This window comes from Carcharodon carcharias, chromosome 20 (genome assembly GCF_017639515.1).
Source record: "Carcharodon carcharias isolate sCarCar2 chromosome 20, sCarCar2.pri, whole genome shotgun sequence".
In the NCBI taxonomy this organism is placed as follows: Eukaryota; Metazoa; Chordata; class Chondrichthyes; order Lamniformes; family Lamnidae; genus Carcharodon; species Carcharodon carcharias.
This window is the reverse complement of record NC_054486.1, coordinates 85,977,980-85,999,232: the sequence shown is the minus strand read 5'-3', so window position 1 is coordinate 85,999,232 and position 21,253 is coordinate 85,977,980. Positions and strand designations below refer to the sequence as shown.

At 43.7% G+C, this 21,253-nt stretch overlaps 1 protein-coding gene across 1 annotated transcript in view; it reads left to right on the top strand.

Moving 5' to 3' along the window:
- The window catches only part of kcnh5b (potassium voltage-gated channel, subfamily H (eag-related), member 5b), a 352,424-nt gene extending 333,656 nt beyond the window's left edge, over positions 1-18,768 (top strand). The window contains exon 11 of the mRNA XM_041214640.1: positions 18,700-18,768. Coding sequence (XP_041070574.1) covers positions 18,700-18,726 — 27 coding nt within the window. The 3' untranslated portion in view covers positions 18,727-18,768. The remainder of the gene's footprint in view (positions 1-18,699) is intronic.
- The last annotated feature ends 2,485 nt before the right edge of the window (positions 18,769-21,253 follow it).

Below are 21,253 nucleotides of genomic sequence, written 5' to 3'. Positions count from 1 at the left end.
ACCACATCTATTGCCCATCCTCAATATAAGATGATGGGGAGGGGTCTTCTTGCACCACTGCAGCCCATGTGGTGCTCTCATGATTGTATTATGGAGGGAATGCCAGGATATTGACAATGAAGGAATTGCAATATATATTCTAGTTGGAATGGAATGCAACTTGAGAGATGATGATAAGACCATAAGACATAGGAACAGAAATTAGGCCATTCGGCCTATCGAGTCTGCTCCGCCATTCAATCATGGCTGATAAGTTTCTCAACCCCATTCTCCTACCTCCTCCCCATAACCTTTGATCCCCTTACCAATCAAGAACCTATCTATCTCCATCTTAAATACACTCAATGACCTGGCCTCCACAGCCTTCTGTGGCAATGAATTCTATAGATTCACCACTCTCTGGCTAAAAAAGTTTCTCCTCATCTCTGTTCTAGGAGGTCTTCCCTTTACACTGAGGCTGTGCCCTCGGGTCCTAGTCTCTCCTACTAATGGAAACATCTTCCCCACGTCCACTCTATCCAGGCCTTTCAATATTCTGTAAGTTTCAATCAGATCCCCCCTCATCCTTCTAAACTCCATCGAGTTTAGACCCAGAGTCCTCAAACGTTCTTCATATGTTAAGCCTTTCATTCCTGGGATCATTCTCGTGAACCTCCTCTGGACCCTCTCCAGGGCCAGAACATCCTTCCTGAGATAGGGGGCCCAAAATTGCTCACAATATTCTAAATATGGTCTGGCCAGAGCCTTATAAAGCCTCAGCAGCACATCCCTGCTTTTATATTCTAGTCCTCAAAATAGATGCTAACATTGCATTTGCCTTCCTAACTACCAACTCAACCTGCAAGTTCACCTTAAGAGAATCCTGGACTAGGACTCCCAAGTCCCTTTGCACTCCAGATTTCTGAATTCTCTCCCCATTTAGAAAATAGTCTAATGATGTTCCCCTGTTGCTGCTCTGTCCTTGATGGAAGAAGTGGTGGGGCACTGATGTAGCAGACTGCTTTGTCATGGATAACAGCTAGATATATGAATGTTTTTGCAGCTGCACCTAGCCAGCTGAGATTTGAATATCCCATCACAATGCTGATACAAGCTTTGTGGGTTGTGGAGAGGTGACCCACCCATCACAGAGCACTCACTCTGCTCTTATAGCCATAGCACTGATGTGGCTGGCCTAGTTAAGATTCAGGTTAATGCGGCAATGGGATTATTATGTTAAAATTATTGATCTCTGCGGTGGAGGCTACAGACGTGCACATTCCAGCTCTTTCCCTGCACCTCCCCCACCCCCCCCCCCCCCACCCCACCACTGATTTACTGGGCCAAATGCTCGGGTAGATTATTTTTATTCATTGCTAGTTTACTAATTTTTTATAATGTTTGAAACTTAAAATGAGATTTCTTGTGATGCTTTACCATCTTTGAAAACTGAAGTAAGATTTTACAAGATGATTGAGTGCCTGATAACTATTATCAAGCAGTGTTTGTTTTTGTAGGGGCATGTTATTGAAAGGTTGCCTAGATTTCAAGGAAAAGCCAGATTGTCTTTGGGGGGGTTGTCATTCACCATGAGAGGGTAAGAAATGAGCCAAAATAAACTGCAAAAAATGGTGCAAAAGACCCAAAAGTGTAACATTGACACTGTGATCATTCTTTCTGGCTCTGTAACATGACTTTGAGCACAGCTTGTCCATCACCCAGTTCAGAATTTTGGAACTTTAAGAGATGCAACGATAGACTTCCATTTTGATCTCACATTAAATCAGTATTTCATCGACGTCCATTCTAACCTTGTGAGATAATGAAGTTCAGTGGCAATGTAGCAGTTTAATGAAACTTCCTCTTAAATGCCAGATCACAGCTTTAAACACAAAGTTAGTCTGTGTAAGTCTGATTCTTAGAAAGTTCCAAAGATGGTCAGGCTGATCTGATGAGCTCTGGAGTAGGAATTCAACTTCAGCTTTCTGATGTTGCTGTGGAGTATTATAGCTGCCTGTGGGAGTGATGTTTCCAAGTGATGATTTGAACAAAATTGCGGCAGTAACCAGGTATTCTGAAGCCTCAAAGATGTCACTTCAGTGGATGTCAGTATAATCTGCGAGTTTTCATATAAAATGTAAAGTTTGAAGGAAATGTGTTAAACTAGAAGAAAACTGAGATAAAAGTAAATATCTTATGCTTATATTTTATGGTTACTTGAAGGTTGGCTGTGGGTAAAGCATTTCTGATACAATTGAACCAACTGTGCACCTCTTCTTCCCTCCTCCTTCCACTTCCTCTCAGTAATATTAAAAATATAAAAGATAGAGTTTCCTCCTTAGAATATTCAGAATTTTGATTGCGACAGTGAAGAATGTTTGCTGGCAAAAATCTGGGACTAAAACCTCCCAAAATAAAGACACTACCTAAACATTGAACTATTATTCAGTTGTCACAAGCTTCAAGTTGTTTTCAGAAAAATGGTATTGCCTCTTTAAACAGTGGCTTCCTCAGCCCAAAATATGGCAGGCCTGGACTACCTTATTGGAAAATTGTGCCTACTTTAATTTCAATATCATCCGCATTGATTTGCATAGCGAAAGAGGCACTTGCCTGTTTTGGTCAAGGGTGCTGTAGATCATAGATGATAGTCCAAGGGCTGGATTTTATACCCTGTGGGTGGGCGGGCACCCGATCTGATCGGGTGTAAAATAGAACATGATGATGTCAGGCGGGTGTCCCGACATCATCGCGCACTCGCATGCTATTTTGGTTGGCGGGTGCCAGACCCGTGCCCACCATTAGTTAACAGGCCACTTAAGGCCATTAACAATCCAATTGACAGCGATTTTCCATTGCGTGTGCGATTCCACAATCGTCGCACGGGGAAAACGGGCAGGCTGCCAGCTGACATTTTCAAAAGCCTCACCCAAGGGTGGGATAAGAAGGGTCAGCGGCATTGCCAGTGTGAGTAGTGAGGATTTTAGTAGATAGTTTGCTGCTGGTGACTTGTTGGTACTTGGCAGCTTCATCACTGTTCGGGGCTTCATTGTTAGCATCTCCAGGCCTCATTTCAGGACTCCTTGGTATCTGCAAGGCCCTCGGAGGATTCAGACCATGTGGACCCTTCCAGGTTTTAGACAGCCTTCTGTTGCCCTGGTAATGGGGATTATGGTCTCTGCTGGTGGCACCTCCTCTGGGGAAGAAGAGAGGGCAGAGGGAAAGGAGGCCAGATGTCCTAATGCAGCTTGCAGGGGAGGGACCTGTGGGAGGAGAGGCGCAGGCTCAATGGGCGCAGGGAATGCAGGCAGTCCAAGGCGGAAGGGGCCACAGAAGATGCCACTATCCTGCTGCCAGGGTTTACAGGCAGCGATGTAGCTACCTCAGCATGTCTGAGGTGCAATGCCGAAGGAAGCTCCGCCTCTCAAGGGAGACCATGGCCTCACGGTCAATTGATTCAGCCTATGATCAGCTCCAACTGTGTGGGTGGACACCCCACGCTAGTAGCACTGAAGGTCCCATCGGCCCTCAACTTCTATGCCTCCGACTCTTTCCAGGGGCCAGTGGGGGATCCGTGTAGAGTCTCCTAGTCAACTGTCCATAGTTGCATCAAGCTGGTGATAGAAGCTTTGTACAGACGAGGCCAGCCAGGCTGAGTGAGCCAGAGGCTTTGCAGTGAATGCTGGATTCCCCTGCGTCTAGGGTGCCATCGACTGCACACATGTGGCCATCAAGGCACCAGTGGGTCAGTTGGGGGCCTTCGTCAACAGGAAGGGATTCCACTCCATGAACGTGCAGTTAAGATGCAGATTGTGCAAGTCTGTGCAAGGTACCCAGGCAGCTCCCATGACACGTACGTGCTCAGACACTCCCAGGTGGCGAGGCTCTTCAGTGCTCCAGCCCGACTGGATGGATGGCTGCTGGGTGACAAGGGCTCATGACGTCTCTCAGTCACCCAAGAATAGAGGCAGAGCAGCGTTACAATATGAGTCATGCCTCCACAAGGGCGGTGGTAGAGAAAATCATAGGTCTTCTCAAGATGCACTTCTGAAGCCAGGGTCGTTCAGGGGAAGTACTACAATACCCACCAGAGTGGGTATCACTGATCGTCATTACATGCTGCACTCTCCGCAATCTGGCACTGGCAAGGGGAGACTCACAGGAGGAACAGGATCTTGACGCAGCCCCACAGGGTCACAGATGATGAGTTCAATAGTGAGTCAGAAGAGGAACATAGTGAGGAGCACGTTGAAGGCATGGACCCAGATCTCAGTAACCTCCAGGGAGGCAGGGACACCAGGGCCAGCCTTGGTCCGATGCTTCTTCAGCTAGGCTACCAAAGATCAGCTTCAGTCACATGCCAGGGCTACCACCTCCATCCCGGATGTCTGAATGGACCCTTTCATTTGAAAACAATGTCCACTCAGTGCCTGTGCAATAAAGTTCAGAGGCACTTACATCCAGCATTACATACTCCTTTTTATATTCATTCTTGGAATGTGGGCCAGTATTCATTGCCCATCCCTGGTTGCCCTTGAGAAGGTGGTGGTGAGTTGCTTTCTTAAACCGCTGCAGTCCATGTGGTGTAGATACACCCACAGTGCTGTTAGGGAGGGAGTTCCAGGATTTTGACCTAACAACAGTGAAGGAACGGCATTACATTTCCAAGTCAGTATGGTGAGTGGCTTGGAGGGGAACTTCCAGGTGGTGGTGTTTCCATGTATCTGCTGCCCTTGTCCTTCTAGATGGTAGTGGTCATGGGTTTGGAAGGTGCTGTCGAAGGAGCTTGGTGAATTCCTGCAGTGCATTTTGTAGAGGGTACACACTGCTGTTACTGTACATTGGTGGCGGATGGAGTGAATGTTTGTGGATGTGGTGCCAATCAAGTGAGCTGCTTTGTCCTGGATGGTGTCAAGCTTCTTGAGTGTTGTGGAGCCGCACTCATCCAGGCAAGTTGGGAGTATTCCATCACACTCCTGACTTGTGCCTTGTAGACAGTGGACAGGTTCTGGGGAGTCAGGAGGTGAGTTACTCATCGCACGATTCCCATCCTCTGACCTGCTCTTGTAGCCACAGTATTTATATGGCTAGTCCAGTTCAGTTTCTGGCCAATGGTAACTCCCAGGATGTTGATAGTGGGGGATTCAGTGATAGAATTGAACATCAAGGGCGGATGGTTGGAATCTCTCTTGTTGGAGATGGTGACTGCCTGACACTTGTGTGGCACGAATGTTACTTGCCACTTGACAGCCCAAGCCTGGATATTGTCCAGGTGTTGCTGCATTTGGACATGGACTGCCTCGGTATTTGAGGAGTTGTGAATGGTGCTGAACATTGTGCAATCAGCAGCGAACATTCCCACTTCTGACCTTATGATGGAAGGAAGATCATTTATGAAGCAGCTGAAGATGGTTGGGCTGAGGACACTACCCTGAGTAACTCCTGCAGTGATGTGCTGGAGCTGGGATGACTGACCTCCGACAACCACAACTATCTTCCTTTGTGCTAACCAGCAGAGAGTTTCCCCCCAATTCCGATTGATTCTAGTTTTGCTAGGGCTTTTTGATGCCATACTCGGTCAAATGCTGCCTTGATGTCAAGGGCAGTCACTCTCACCTCACCTTGGGAGTTAATCTCTTTTGTCCATATTTGAACCAAGGCTATAACGAGGTCAGGAGCTGAGTGGCCCTGGTGGAGCCCACACTGGGCATCAGTGATCAGGTTATTGCTAAGCAAGTGCCACTTGATAGCACTGTTGATTACCCCTTCTATTACTTTACTGATGATTGAGAGTAGACTGATGGGGCAGTAATTGGCTGGGTTGGATTTGTCCTGCTTTTTGTGTACAGCACATACCTGGGCAACTTTCTAAACAGCTGGGTAGATGCCAATGTTGTAGCTGTACTGGAACAGCTTGGCTAGGGGTGCAGCAAGTTCTGGAGCACAAGTCTTCAGCACTATTGCTGGAATATTGTCAGGGCCCATAGCCTTTACAGTATCCAGTGCCTTCAGCCGTTTCTTGATATCACGTGGAGTGAATCGAATTGGCTGAAGACTGGCATCTGTGATGCTGGGGACCTCCAGAGGAGGCCGAATTTGATCATCCACTTGGTGTTTCTGGCTGAAGATTGTTGCAAATACTTCAGCCTTATTTTTTGCACTGATGTGCTGGGCTCCTCCATCATTGATGATGGGGATATTTGTGGAGCCTCCTCCTGCAGTGTTTTTTAATTGTCCACCACCATTCATGACTGAATGTGGCAGGACTGCAGAGCTTTGATCTGTTCCGTTGGTTGTAGGATTGCTCAGCCCTGTCTATCACTTGCTGCTTATGCTGTTTTACACACAGGTAGTCCTGTGTTATAGCTTCATCAAGTTGACACCTCATTTTTAGGTATGCCTGGTGCTGCTCCTGGCATGTCTTCCTGAACTCTTCATTGAACCCTGCACCAATAAAACAAAAAGGTGAAGCATATTCAGGCCATAATGGCAAAAACAAAATTTCTCTCATTTTGACAATTCCAAACTATTTACATAAACGTCTCTGGTCTTCATTCCCAGACCAGTGTAGATAAAATAAATATAAATGAGCATAAGTTCACCCATGACTTGTCCCTCTTGTGCTCATGGTGCCTTTAATTTATGCTTGTGATTACTACGTCTAGGTGCCCCTCCCCTCGCTGACACCAGCATTGCAGGCAGCTGCTGACTCTGCTGTCTTGTTGGCCTTGATGACCTTGGCGGTTGTCCTCTAGCCAATGGAGCCTGTGCTGGCTCCGCCTGGAAGGGAGCAGCCAGTGACACAGCTGGCATCTCCCCAGTCATCGCAGCCTCATCAGATGCGACGGTCACTGGCAGAGCTGTTGCCGTCATCCCGAGGGCCCTGAAAGGAGCCTGCAAAGACGACAAGCAGCTCGTACACAAACGTGAGGTTGCTCTGGACCTCCCTGCTCGCCATTGATTAGTGGGCACCCAGCTGGGATACTGGGTGCCTCACCCATCTCCCATACTGGCACTGATCACCTGAGTTCAGTGCCTGTGTGAGGGCTTGCAGGTCGCCACTCTCTCAGTGGAGGAGGCAGTGCTCTCGGCCAAGAGGGTCAACGCAGTGCTCACACTCCACATGGACTCCTCCATCATGGAGACCATGGCGTGCACACCCTCATGGATCTCCACCAGATCCTACCGGACATCTCGCTGGACATCCAGCATCTACCTAATGGACGATTCCAGAAGCTGATCATCAGCCTTCGACTGAGCATTGTCCTGGTCCCCAGCAGCCCTCCGACTGCTGGCGCCCAGGGCACTCTCTGCCTCCGCCTGCACCTCAAGCGAGTGTGAACTGCCTTAACCAATGTGCACTGAGACATAGCCGCCAAAATAATGCTGGTATCTGCACTGGTGCCTGCTTCAGGACGCAGGTGTGATGCAGGTGCAACAGAAGCTCAGTGGGTCATCCGGTGTCAGAGAGAGTGTGTGCTGGCAAACCTAAAAGGGAGAACAAGGACATGTCATTAGTTCAAGTCATGATACTGTCACTGTGCATGCCAGGTACCCTGGTGAGACAATGGAGATCTGCATTATGGTGCCATCGTCTTTCAATGATCCATGGACACTCCAGGTTTGAGGCTCACATCAGTGACGTGACTACACTGGAATGGTTGCACAATCCGAAACTCTCACATCTGTGCACTGAACTCTTATCTTCATCTGGCACCTCTACCTCTCCACGCCCAGTTGCATGTGGAGCTCTTGAGCTCCAGGGCCTCTTGCTCAAACCTGCTGAGGCGCAGTAGGTTGGGCTGCCCTCCACCTGTATGTGCCCTCTCTGCCTGGTTATGGCTTGTCTTCTCCTGGAAGAACAGAGGAGCATTGATTAGTCCCCTCTCTACCTGTATCGCCATTGCAGCCTGGCCAACCCCAGCTGAGGAACACCTCCCAGAGCACATCCGAGTAGTGGCCCTCGAGCTGCAAGGTAACCAGTCCAAGCATCCAAGGCTCATCACCTTGACCAGCTCCGGCATCAATGACAGTTGGAACTCAGACTCTAGCCCCCCTGAGGTCTACGGGGGGATGGCCACACCTTAACACATCTGCACACTGACCCAAGCCAACATGGTACTCACCCTCCCTGAGCGCAGGTCATTGAAGCACTTCCGGCACTGCACCCATGTGCACCACACCACATCATGGTTGCTCACCATTGCTGCTACTTACTCCCGTGCTCTCTTGGTGAGGTGGGCCCCCTCCTCCCATCTCTGTGGACAATGGTGTCCATCCTGGCAGCCACCTCCTCTAAGAGGATGGCGAGGCACTCATTGGAAAAGTCGGGGAGGGAGGGCCAAGTGCCTACCCAGCCTGCCCTCCCGGCTGCCGTGTCCAACCGCGCTCGACTCCACTCGGAACGCTAAACCGGCTGCCGGATCGCAATTGGCCCCTGTCCCCACCCTCCCCTTCCCGGCCAATGCAGAGCTACGTTTTACGCTGGGTGGGCCTTAATTGGCCCGCCAGTGTGAAATGGTGTTCTGGGGCCGATCGCGAGCAGTGGACCGTTTCCTGGCCGCTCCCAGGCCCGCCCACCACACCCGCCCGACAACCCAAAGATCCTGCTCCAAATGTTGCCGTAAAGTTAACATTGAGCCAAATCTTAGGGGCGCTGTGATCCCTGGCACCACACCCCACCCCAACCCCCACCCCCGGTTAAAATGTTGGGAGGAGCTTGTCAGGATCCCAGCAGCTGCCCCGTAGTAATTCAATGTTAGGAGTCATGTTCATTGCTCGAAGGCGAGCTTCTGCCCCTTTCTCACCTTACAGACTTGCTGGGCCATTAGGTTAGTTGGCAGTTCTGTAGCCCCAGCAGTGCTACTGGGAGCGGTAGCTCCTGCTGGGACTACAGGCAGTCCCGAATGCTGATGAGCCCTTGTAAGTCCAGGGCCAGGGGTCTCATTGAGGATGCTGAGGGTGTCAGGTGGCCAAGTAAAATAGGCCAGTGGGGAGGGTTTTGGGGGTCCTTTAATGGGCTCAGAGGGCCCCCATAGGAGGTTCCCTCCCCCACCTTTCCCCACACCAATCCAAGCAGCTAAAGTTACCTGGCTTCCTGCATGGCCTGGGCCTTCCCCTGCCACCAATACAATACTGGCAGTGACAGGACCAGGTCTGTAAAATTTCAGACAGGTCAGGGTCAGGCAGGTAGGCAGGCAGTAAGGCCACCCACTGAATTTTACATGACACCCCCACCTTCAGACGCGCTGGAGGGGCAGCATAAAATCCAGCCCATTGTTAACAATGCACACTGATTTTAATGTACAAATTAGCCAGCAAATTCAGGGGATTAAGAGAGATGCTTTGTGTTGCCGGTCAGCTTACACTAGCCTGCTGTTTGCTCCCCACAAAACACGTCTCTATAGAGTTTGCTCGATTTATACATTAATTGCCCTTGAAGCTTGCCTCGAAATTAGGGCTAGTGACTAAGATATAAGCACCCGTTTAATAACATGGTAATTGCTAAGGTAATGCCGATGAATCTCTCTAGCCCAGAAAGTAACAATTCAAACTATTCATGAAGAAAATTGTTCTTGATGATTTTAAAAATGTCAATTTTTTTCTTACTTTTCTCATGCGCTCTGAATCAAATCTTCCTTTCGTTTCTTGTTTCTCTTTCTGTACCTGATTTGACTCTAAGTTAGCCTTCTCCTCTGCCATTCCTCATTTTCTTTCTTAGTCCTCTAACCTCATTAGTTAAGGAGATACACTGTTGGTCTACTCATTCACTAAGGTCCCACTGGCCCATTGCATTCAGCATACCATTAACAACTCCACTTCCAAAAAGTTGAGGCACAAGCATTTTTTGAGGTATAAGGTGTGGGAAGGTTTTTAACTAACAGCTCCACATGAGCAAGATCTATCCAAATGTGTAATGTGCATGATAGGCCGAGATCCAGTGAAAGTGTTTTTCCTTCTAATTTTCCAGCATCCCTCTTCCATCTGTACCACTATCACAGAAACAGAAAACCCATTTCCATTTGTAGGAGGGAAAAGGCCAAGAGATAATTTGTTGAAAAGAGTGAGAAACTGAAGGATAAACACATTGGGTGTTAATTTCCATGGACGTTCTATCACTCATCCCTTGAATGGAATATTCTTGGTATTGTTAGGCTACCACAGAATATTTAGTGAACCTGCAGAGGTCTATAAAACAGGAGCTTGATTGAGACAAATCTTACTGTGTTGGCTACATCTTACAAAAGGCTGCATGACAGAGAGCAAACCTGGTGCTATTGCAACACTTCCTGTGATGATGTACACAGTATCTAATTAGTATATTACGCAGCTAGAATTGACCACTTATACTACACCTCCCCCCAAGTCTTTGATTTCCATTCCTATAGTGCAAAGATCAAACAAACTCCGACATTAAACTCCGGTGTATTGCAATTCTTAACCTTGTTTTCTTCTCTTAGATAAAAGCAAAAAACTACGGATGCTGGAAATCCAAAACAAAAACAAAAATACCTGGAAAAACTCAGCAGGTCTGGCAGCATCTGCGGAGAGGAACACAGTTAACGTTTCGAGTCCGAATGACCCTTCTATTTTTACTTAGTTCTGTTATATTTCACCTCTCTTCTATTTTTACTTAGTTTTGTTGAAGAGTCATACGGACTCAAAACGTTAACTGTGTTCCTCTCCGCAGATGCTGCTAGACCTGCTGAGTTTTTCCAGGTATATTTGTTTATGTTTCTTCTCTTAGGCTCCCTTCCTTCCTCTTGGTGAGCTGGTAGTATGAACAAATCCATTAGATGCCGTGAACTTTTCAAACTATTAATTGGCAAACTGGGGCCCATTGTCTCAAACTACAAGTCTTGCAAATATCTCCTTCAGCAATGTAGTTACTGCTTCAAAATTGTGACCCTTTAATTGCTTGACTTCTATCCATCAGGAGTAGTAGTCTACCACGATCAAGACCACCCTACCTCTGTGATCAAAGAAGTCCATCCCAAGACATTCCCATGGTCTTGATAGGAAAGAAGGTGACATCAATTGTGCAAGTAACACAGCCTGATATCATCTCTTCCAGTGACTTTGAGAGACCTGGTCACTGAACAGAACATCTTGCTCCGCTCGATATTTTGTGATGCCCACAGGTCCTTGGTGCAATTGCTGTAGTACGCCGAGTCTCAGAACTCTCGGAATGACCAATCTCTTGTCATAGATGAGTAAATCATCAACTACACTGAGGGGTGCTCTCTGTTCAGAGTACTCTCTGAGAATGGGATTGTGTGGCATGTATATTGGCCATCCTGAGCACATTATTCATCAGATTTGTGTGCCTCTCTGATTTCATTCCGCCACTGAATTGTCACTGGTAGAGTTGTGGTTGTTGATGTAAAGGTTTCTGCCTCTTCCGCAACGGCTACAACACCTTGTTCGGGCCCTGCCCCTGGGATGCCGGACAAAGCACTCGCTGTATTCTGTTGTTTTCCCGGAACATACTCTGCTTTTGCATCAAACTTCATCAGCCTCGGTCTGAATCATTGTACTCGTGGAGGCATTTTTGCTAACTCATTAGAATTTGAGTGTCACTCAGAGCTTGTGGTTTGTCTCTATCTTGAAGTGGGAACCAGGAACATAACCTGTGAACTTCTTGCAAGCTGATGTAGTAGCTAATACTTTCTTCTTTATTACTGCATATCTCTGTTCAGTCTCTGTCAGTGAACAGGGTGCATAGTAAGTGGCCTTCCCTTTCCATCCATCTGTATGTGAAAGATTACAGTCCGTGGAAGATGCATCTGTAGCAAGGATAGTGGGTAGCTCTGGGTCATAGTGAGTTAAAATATCAGGTGATATCAGTACCTTCCTTGATTTTCTCAAAAGACCTCTGTTGTGCTCCTCCCAGGACCAGATATTGTCCAGTCACAACAGCTGACGTAGTGGCTCATTAACAACAGTAGGTTGGGCAGGAACTTTCTGACTTGGTTCACCATATCCATGAATCCCTGAAACTCGGTCACATTCTAAGGAGCTGGAAACTCTAACTTAAATGTTCTTGTCTTCTGTGGGTCAACTCTGGCACTGGATGTATCCACAATATGCCCAAGGAACTTTACACTCAAGTTTGTTGTTGAGTGTAAATCCTGCTTCATCTAGATGTCGCAGCACAGCTCACACTCTGGTGTCATGTTCTGGATCCATGGATCCAGATGTGACATACGGCTCCATCCAGTCCTCCTAGGATACTTGACATTGTCCTTTGGAAGATTTCTGGCACTGATGTGATGCCAAAGGATAATCTGTTAAAGCAAAACATCAAAAGTTATGAAGCTTGTGAGTAACTTAGACTCATCATCAAGATGTGGTTGCAAAAATATACATAATTTGCATCTAGCTTCATGAAGATTGAACTCTTTCCCAATTTAGCTAATCTCTCGTCTACAAACGATATAGAATGAACTTTGCGATCAACTGCTTTGTTCAGCTGTGTAAGATATATGCAAATTCTGATAGATCCGTTGGATTTTGGCACTGGGGCCATTCCCAAGCACTGGCTTGTTGGATCTGTCACAGGTGAAATAGCCACCACTTCCAACATAGTGTCAATTTCCCTCTTTGCTTTTGGCAAGAGTGGATGAGGAATTATTCTGGGTGTCTACAGGCACACTGGCTTCGTTTCAGGGCTTACAGTGAGGTGGTAAGCTGGCTTCAGCTTTCCTCGTCCTGTGAACAACTGTGGGAAATCTGCCCTGAGATTTTTGGGCTGATCTTCTTGGCTTTTCAGTTCCTGTACTCTGCAAATCATATGTAAGTCAGTACAGCTCTTCCTGCTCAAAAGTGAGCAACTCTGGTTCGCAATCACATACAATGTTTCTGTGATTTCTTTCTCTTGATATTGGAGAGTTATGTTTAGTTCTCCTTTAACCTTGAGTTCTATGCCTCCTGGCCCATATGGTTTTTGCTTGATGGCTGAAGAGAGCTTCTCTCCAACCACGGTTCAGCATCAGCTGTACCTGTGTCTGACTTAAAGCATTTCTTGTTTTCCTCTACTAGGATATCAGCATTCCAGGAGCTTCCTAGATCTCCCAAGGTAAAGAACCTCAAAATCATGGATATCATCTATTTCATAGATCTTGGCACCTTTCAAAGGCTTCCCTTTGTATGTATTTTGTACAGGCTTCTTGCTACGGTACATAACCTGGAAGTGACCCATCTTTCTGCATAAACAGTGTTTGGCATTATTGGCAGAGCAGTTTTCATGCCTGCGTTTTCCCTGCAATACCAATTGGTTAGCAAGGGATGTTGGAATCTCTTCCTGTCTATCCTTTTTTTTAATGATAGCTTCTCTGCTTTTGAATTTGGCATACTCTACTGAGTCAGCTGCTTCTGAGATAGGACTCCCCCTCTCACTTGAAACACAGATTGATTTTGCTTCTGACCTCAGCTCATTTGCTCAGTTGGAATGCCTTTGCTAAGGTTAGATCATCTGTCAACCAACAGTTCTATGATCAGGTCATCTTTTAAGGCGCCATACCTACAGTTCTCTGCAAGTCTATACAGGTCATTTATAAATGCATCAATACTTTCCCCATATCAGTGAGTACATTTGTTAAATTTAACCTGCTCAACAATTCTTTCTCTGACTAAAACATGTATCAATTGCTTTGATTACTCTCTTGTACATGGCTTTTTTTTCTCAGCGATTCTGTGCCTGATGAGGATATCATCTGCACAGTCACCCATCGCATATAATAGTGTTCTAACCTGCTCACTGCGTGCCTTCATAGTGAAGCCTAATGTAGTTCAATATCTACCAAATCACTGATACCAGTTCAGCTGTGTTTCTGCTTGGTTGGGCCCTGTGAGTTTCTTGAAGCTTTCCGGTAGTGGTAGAGATATTTCTACAACTGTTCTTTCACTCACTGCCACCATATAATACTCTTGGTATTGTCAGTCTAATGCAGAACATTTACTGAACCTGCAGAGGTCTATAAAACAGGAGCTTTATTAAGTATTATGATACGGCAGGTGGTATTCGCCAGGCTTACCAAATCCACAAGGGAAGCTTGGCCACGCTATCATAACAGTTTTGCAATTTGTATTTATTACGAGAAGATTTGTGCACTGATTTTAAAAGTAATGAGTCCACTAAAACCTTTAGAGATTTTAAAAATTAAATTAAAATCTTTATGCACAAAAGAAAAGAATAAAACGTACAAAAGATTACAATTACACGGTTACTATATTTTGTAACAGTTCCCAAAATTCCTAGTTAACCAGACTCCTAACTACATACCCACTTTAGGCAACAGTCCAAAATAGATTTTAAATTAATAGCAACAACCCAGCAAGGTTACCACAAGCACCCACCCAGCAGTAGATTTCCAAAGGCTTTTAACACAACTTTGGTTACTGGAACAGCAGACTTCTGCAAAATGGCTGCAGGCTTTTCCCCAAGTCTGTTTCACACAGTGTACCCTTCAGATATTACATGGCCACATCACACAAATCCTTCTTCAAATATATTTCTTCTTCTTTAATCTGTAAATCCGATTATTCCCACATGGTTTTGGGATTTAGTTTACCCATAATATAAAAATATTTTACGTTATCATGGGCAGTACTTTTGGGAAAAATCAATATAATAACCTACCTTTTTTATGTTGTTAGTTGTAAACATTCTGCCATGTCTCTTTCAAAACCAAGCACCTCTCCACTTATCTTAAAATGCAAATTTCATTCACACCCTATCTGCCGTCTCTAATTTAATTAAATCAGCCACACAAACAGACCCACCCACACAAACACAAACATAAGCCTACTTTACAATATCCCACAATAATATTATGAAAAATATGATAGTTTTGTGACACCCCATCCTTATGGAAAAATGAACCATTATTATGTTAAAAGACAGCTTTATTTTCTCAATCCATCTTATATTACATACTATACTTATCTATATACAAAAACTATTACATTACCAGGTACATGCATTAACATAACAATCTATACACATCCTTTGTATTGCCAGAGGTCATTTCAGTCCATTGTCAATGTCTTAAATGTCCAATTTCCCTTGACCTTTAAAGTCTCGACAATGCACCTGCAATTAAATTTTCTTGTCCATTACAGATTACGTGTATAATCTGTAAATTAAACGGTTGCAGTAATAAACTCATCTGAACAGTCTTGATCTTCGGTCTCGAAATTTGCTCAGAAATGTTAAAGGGTTGTGGCCTGTATAAACAATTGTTTCTGACAAATCACTTGCAACATAAACCCCGAAACACTGCAACGTTAACACCAGGCCTAGGGTGTCTTCTTCAATGGTTGAGTATCTTCTCTGCTGTACATTCAGCTGCCATGAAAAATATCCTATCAGCTTCTCAATTCTAGTTTCATCATCTTGCAACAGCATAGCACCAATGCCCAAATCACTTGCACCCACCACCAACTTAAACTGCTTGGGAAAATTTGGTACTGCCAAAACTGATGTAGTCAACACAGTTTTTAAACTGTCAAATGCCTTCTGACACTCATGTGTCCATTGAAACTTCTGGTTCTTTTTTAGCAGTTCAGTCAATGGAGCAGCCACACTGCTAAAATTTGGTACAAGCTTCCAGTAAAATCCACCCATGCCTATAAATCTCAAAACTTTCTGTATTGTTGTAGGCACAGGGAAATTCATGATGGCTTTTACTTTCACATCTCCTGGAGCCACCTGACTATGTCCAATGGTATGGCCTAAATATATAAATTGTGCTTTTGTAAATTCACTCTTAGCCAAGTTCACCACCAAATTAGCTTCTTGCCGTCGATCAAACAGTTCTTTCAGATGTTGTAAATGCTCCTCCCACATTTGACCAAGTCACCAATATAAACAGCACAATTGCTCAGCCCTGCAATTACTTTGCTTGTCAGTCTTTGACATGTTGCTGGTGCATTCTTCATACCAAATGACTTTAAATTGATATAGTCTATCTGGCATCACAAAAGCCGACACCTCTTTTGCTCTCTCCGATAAAGGTGATTGTCAATATCAAATCAATCTTTGTGATAAGCTCTAATTGTCCTGCATTCTCAATACAATCTTCCACCCATGGAATAGAATATGAATCCGCTTTCGTCACTGTATTTACTTTTCAATGATCCACACAAGAGTCTTTGTGTTCCATCCAGCTTCGGTACTATCACAATAGGCGAACTCCAGTTACTGCAACTAAATGTCATGCTGAAGCATGAGTGCAATTTCTTTTTGTACTTGAGATTATTTCACTGGATTTGATCTACAAGGATGTTGCCTTATTGAAACTGAATCACCCAAAGCTACATCATGTGTAGCTAAATTCCTCAGCTTATTCCCACAAATAGCTTTGTGTGACTGCAATAGCTTTTCCAAATCACTTTGACATTTGTCTGGAAGTTAATTCAATATTACATTTAAAAATTTAAGTACCCCTTTATTGTCCAATTTGATTAGAAGGAAATCAATTTCAGAATCCTTCATTTCTACCCTTTTCTCTTTATTTACCACCACTAATACTTCCTTTTGGTTATCTTCGCTGTCAAAGTACTTTATAAGCATATTTACATGACACACCCTATGTTTCTTTCTTCTATCTGGAGTATTTATTAAGTTATTTACTTCACTCAGTTTCTTTTCAAACCTTGCCTTTAATGGTTCACCTAACACTGGTAACAAAACTTACACTTTTTCCCCAGCAACAAAAGTATGGGCTCTTATCTGCTTTTACCTTCACCCCCTGCTGTGATACCTTTAAATATTCCTTAGCTAACTCACATGCTCTGTTCAATCTTTCTCTGAAGTTTGTCACATAATCCAGGAGACTATTTTCCGAATTCTGACCCACTAGCTTCTCCTGAGTCAACTTAAGTGGTCCCCTTACTTCATGATCATGATTAATCCAAAAGGGTTAAATCCTGTTGATTCATTAGGAGCATCCCTAATAGCAGATAACAAGAATGGAATCCCCTGATCTCAATCCTGTGGATAGTCTTGACTATAATCTCTCATCATGGTTTTTAAAGAATGATGCAATCTCTCTAAAGCACTTTGTGATTCAGAATGATAAGCTAATGATGTAAGCTTTATCCCTAGGCTGTTCATTACTTCCTTAAACAGTTGTGACATGAAATTTGAACCCTGATCCGACTGTATTTATTTTGGCAACCCATATCTTGTAAAACTCCTTTACAATTCACTTTGCTGTAATATTTCATAAAGGCATACTTCTGGAAACCTTGTAGACACATCCATAATTGTCAGCAAGTTCTGATTTCCACACTTAGTCTTAGGAAGGGGCCCTACACAATCAATCAGGACTCTGGTAAAAGGTTGCTCAAATGCTTGAATAAGAAATAAAGGTGCAAGTTTAGTCACTGCTTGAAGTTTTCCTGTTACCTGACATGTATGACATGATCCACAGAATTTGATGGCATCTTTATGCAATCCTGGCTTTTAAAAATGATTTCGTATTTTCACCTGAGTTTTCCTAATTCCTAAGTGTCCCACTATTGGAATTTCATGAGCTCCTCTCAATATTTTAATTCTATATCCATATGGTAAAAGTACTTGATGTACTACCTCCCATTTTACATCTGCTCAAATGTAATGATGTAAAGAGCACCTGATTCCCATATTATACAGTTGGAATTAGCCCCTTATACTACAGCTGGAACCCTGGAGCAATAGCAACAAGTTACGGAGGATGGAATGGCAGAACCTGCTGTGGAAATCCAGACCCAATGTGTTATGCAAGCTTTAGAAGAAGACACTTGAGCTACCAAAAAGGAGAACATTTTACCATGACAAACAAACACAAGAATGGAAAACAAAAACAGAATTACCTGGAAAATCTCAGCAGGTCTGGCAGCATCGGCAGAGAAGAAAAGAGTTGACGTTTCGAGTCCTCAAACACATGAATGGTCTGAGACAGAAATAGGATTGTGAAAGATTAAGAGGACAACACAGACTAGAATATAGATTTTGTTGTCGATGAACACCATCAAGGTGTCATGCTCTGCGTGCTGTGAATCTTTTGCAGAAGAAAACAAATAAGATCAGAAATCACAATTAAAGCACCATAAGAAACAACATATTAAAAAATGAGGTTTTCGCAAAGTCAGTCTAAAGATACAGTGAATATCTGGGGAATCAAGGAAAGATGTCACAGACAAAAGAACAAAGCGATGTTGAAGGTGGTGATATTATCTAAAGGAATGTGCTAATTAAGACTAGAGAGCAGGACAAGCAAGGTAGAGATAGCCCTAGTGGGGATGGGGTGAAATAATACTAAAAGGGCATAAAAGGTATAGATAAACAATGGGTAGAAATACATTTAAAATAATGGAAATAGGTGGAAAAAGAAAAATCTATATATATTATTGGATAAAACAAAAAGGAGGGGGAAGAAATGGAAAGGGGGTGGGGATGGAGGAGAGAGTTCAAGGTCTAAAATTGTTGAACTCAATATTCAGTCCAGAAGGCTGTAAAGTGCCTAGTTGGAAGATGAGGTGCTGTTCCTCCAGTTTGTGTTGAGCTTCACTGGAACAATTTAGCAAGCCAAGGACAGACATGTGGGCAAGAGAGCAGGTTGGAGTGTTGAAATTGCAAGCGACAGGGAGGTCTGGGTAATGCTTGCGGACAGACAGTTTTTTTGTGGTCCTTTTATGGTCTCAACCACTTATTTTCTCCTCATTCATTTCTAGTTACATCCAGAGGACTCTGAAAATTAAGTTTATACTGAAATTGTTTCCTGGGGCGATTGACTGTGGTCCTATGCAATCATTGTTGCCTTCTGTCTGTATCACCTAAACGATTGCTGAAGGGTAGGATACCAACACTTAGTGATTTTTCTTTTGGTTTTTAAACCCATCTGTTGATTCAGGTCTTTGAGCTGGCTGACAATAGAATTCAACTGTATATTGAAGAAAGACAGTAGGTGGACAATTTCTGATATTGAAAACAGATAGTTTAATCAGTGAAGTTGTTTCTTATTGATAACAGCAATGATTCAGATCTTTACATCATTTGTTAGTTTCCTGCCATTTTCAACTCCAAAATGAGGATGAACAAAACTCATAATGAAGGACACCACAATTTAAAAGGCTAAGTGTATATTTTCCGCAGTTTGTTAGTTTGTACTAAAAAAGACAAATCATAAAATTGATCTGAGAAAGAAAATGAAAGCAGTAACTCACGATATTATGCACCAAGATTGACGTTATTCTGAAAAGTCAGAGATTCATAATGAAAGAGTAGCTGAAATAACAAGGACTTAAAAGTTAAAATACATCACTTGCGATTATATACATGGGTGATTAAATACATAATGCAAAAATTTGTTCTGGATTCAGTTAGTACCAAGATACTGGACTAGTTTTGGTTGTCTAATGGGGGTCGGAGAGGGATTTCCCACAGTTTTTTTCTCCTTAATTGGCTTGGGTTTTTAATCTCTTTTTGCATCTCCCAGGAGATCACATGGGCAGGATTTTTCAGTCAGCGTGTGGGGGCAGGCCCAACACGCCAATGCGTAAAATGATGCGCGATGACATGGGGCGTGCGTCCCAATGTCATCACGCTGTTTCGTTCAGCAGGCACGCGTCAGAGTCAGCTGCGCGTCCGCCGATATGTAAACGGCCTATTAAGGACATTAAGGAACTGATTAAGGTAATTGTTGACGCTGCCCGTCCAAGGTTGGTGGGCAGGCGAGAAGGCCAAGCAGCCTTCTCGTTTTTTAGGAAACCTCAACCATGTGCAGGATGAGGTTTCCTAAAGCTTTTATTAATTAAATAAAAAAATTTTCATAAATATAAAAACATGTCCCATCTCATGTGACACAGTCACATGAACGGACATATTTAAATAAATTTTTTCATTCATTTCGTGTCTTATGCTGGGCGGGCCTTAATTGGGCAGCCCACATAAAATGGCGGCATGGAGCCGATCACGGGTGGTGATCAGCTCTGCAACCGCCCGCTCCCTGAAAAATTCAGGCCATGGTGTTTGGGTGAGTGTATATATTATAATACACAAGACATCATTTATGCAGTAGGCTGGATGAACCAAGAGGGTCTTTTCCTTTCCATTGTTGTTTGTAAGATTTTTGCTTTTGAGTTGAAGGATTCAAGGCGTTTTTTTTTCATTTAAGAAGTGCAATAGTTAGGTTTGCCAACTGTGATTAAATATATTCCTGGAGGTTTCATCATATGACTTGCCCAAATGCTCCAGACATTAGTCATCAAAACATCCATCCTTGTGGTGATGTAATGCCTTCCCACGCCAGATGGAAAGAGATTAATTACACAATTGGATGATGCTTGACCATCAGCCAAACAGCCTTTCCCACCCCCCTATCTTCAACAGTTCTATTCTGGCAAAGAGAAATATTCAATGGAAATGACAAATAAACAATAATTTTTAATGCCCCATTGTTTTTCTCCATGCTTGCACACAGCTGTGGCCTGGAGATTGATTGTCAATTCCTGGAGACTCCAGGCCAATCCTGGAGGGTTGGCAACCCTAGTTGTATGTACTGCACAATTAAGAATGAGAATGAACATCGCGTGTTATTAAAGTGACCGATGATCAAAGAATTAAATCTTTCAAATGAAAATTAAATTGTGATGGACATTTGTTGGCGGAGATGATGGGAATGTTTTCTGACTAAAATAAAGAATTGCAGAAAAGCTTGTTTGACAATGAATGTTTAAATTGTTCTGTTGAAAAAGCTATTGATAGTTCTGTTAAATGAATTTGAATGAAAAGTTACAAGTCTTTTCCAGGGAGCGTAGGGGTTTGAAGATGTCTTTTTTAAAGATGTATTTTTTTAAATCCTCTAAGACATGCTTTCTTGCTAGTGATGTTAGATATTGAAGTAATTGGAGACAGATGCATTCAATTACCCTGCTGCACAGGGAGGAGTAAGAGTTTTTTTGTTGTTGCAATGATAGATGCTTGAAATAAATTAGCTTAAATTAGTTGCATGAGACTTGTGATTGGTTTAAACTCTGCTTTAATATTGATTTATTTTTATAATTAACGGTACTCCCCACAGTCCTGACATACTTATTTTTCTTCCATGCATCGGCAGAAGCTAAAATCAGAGGCATAAATAGAAATTTGGTGCCAATTTAACAGGAAATATTGGCCAAGATATTGGACTTATGAACATAAGAGCTAGGAACAGAAGTAGGCTATTCGGCCCCCTCAAGGCTGCTCCGCCATTCAATACGATCATGGATGATCTGTTTGTGTTTCGAA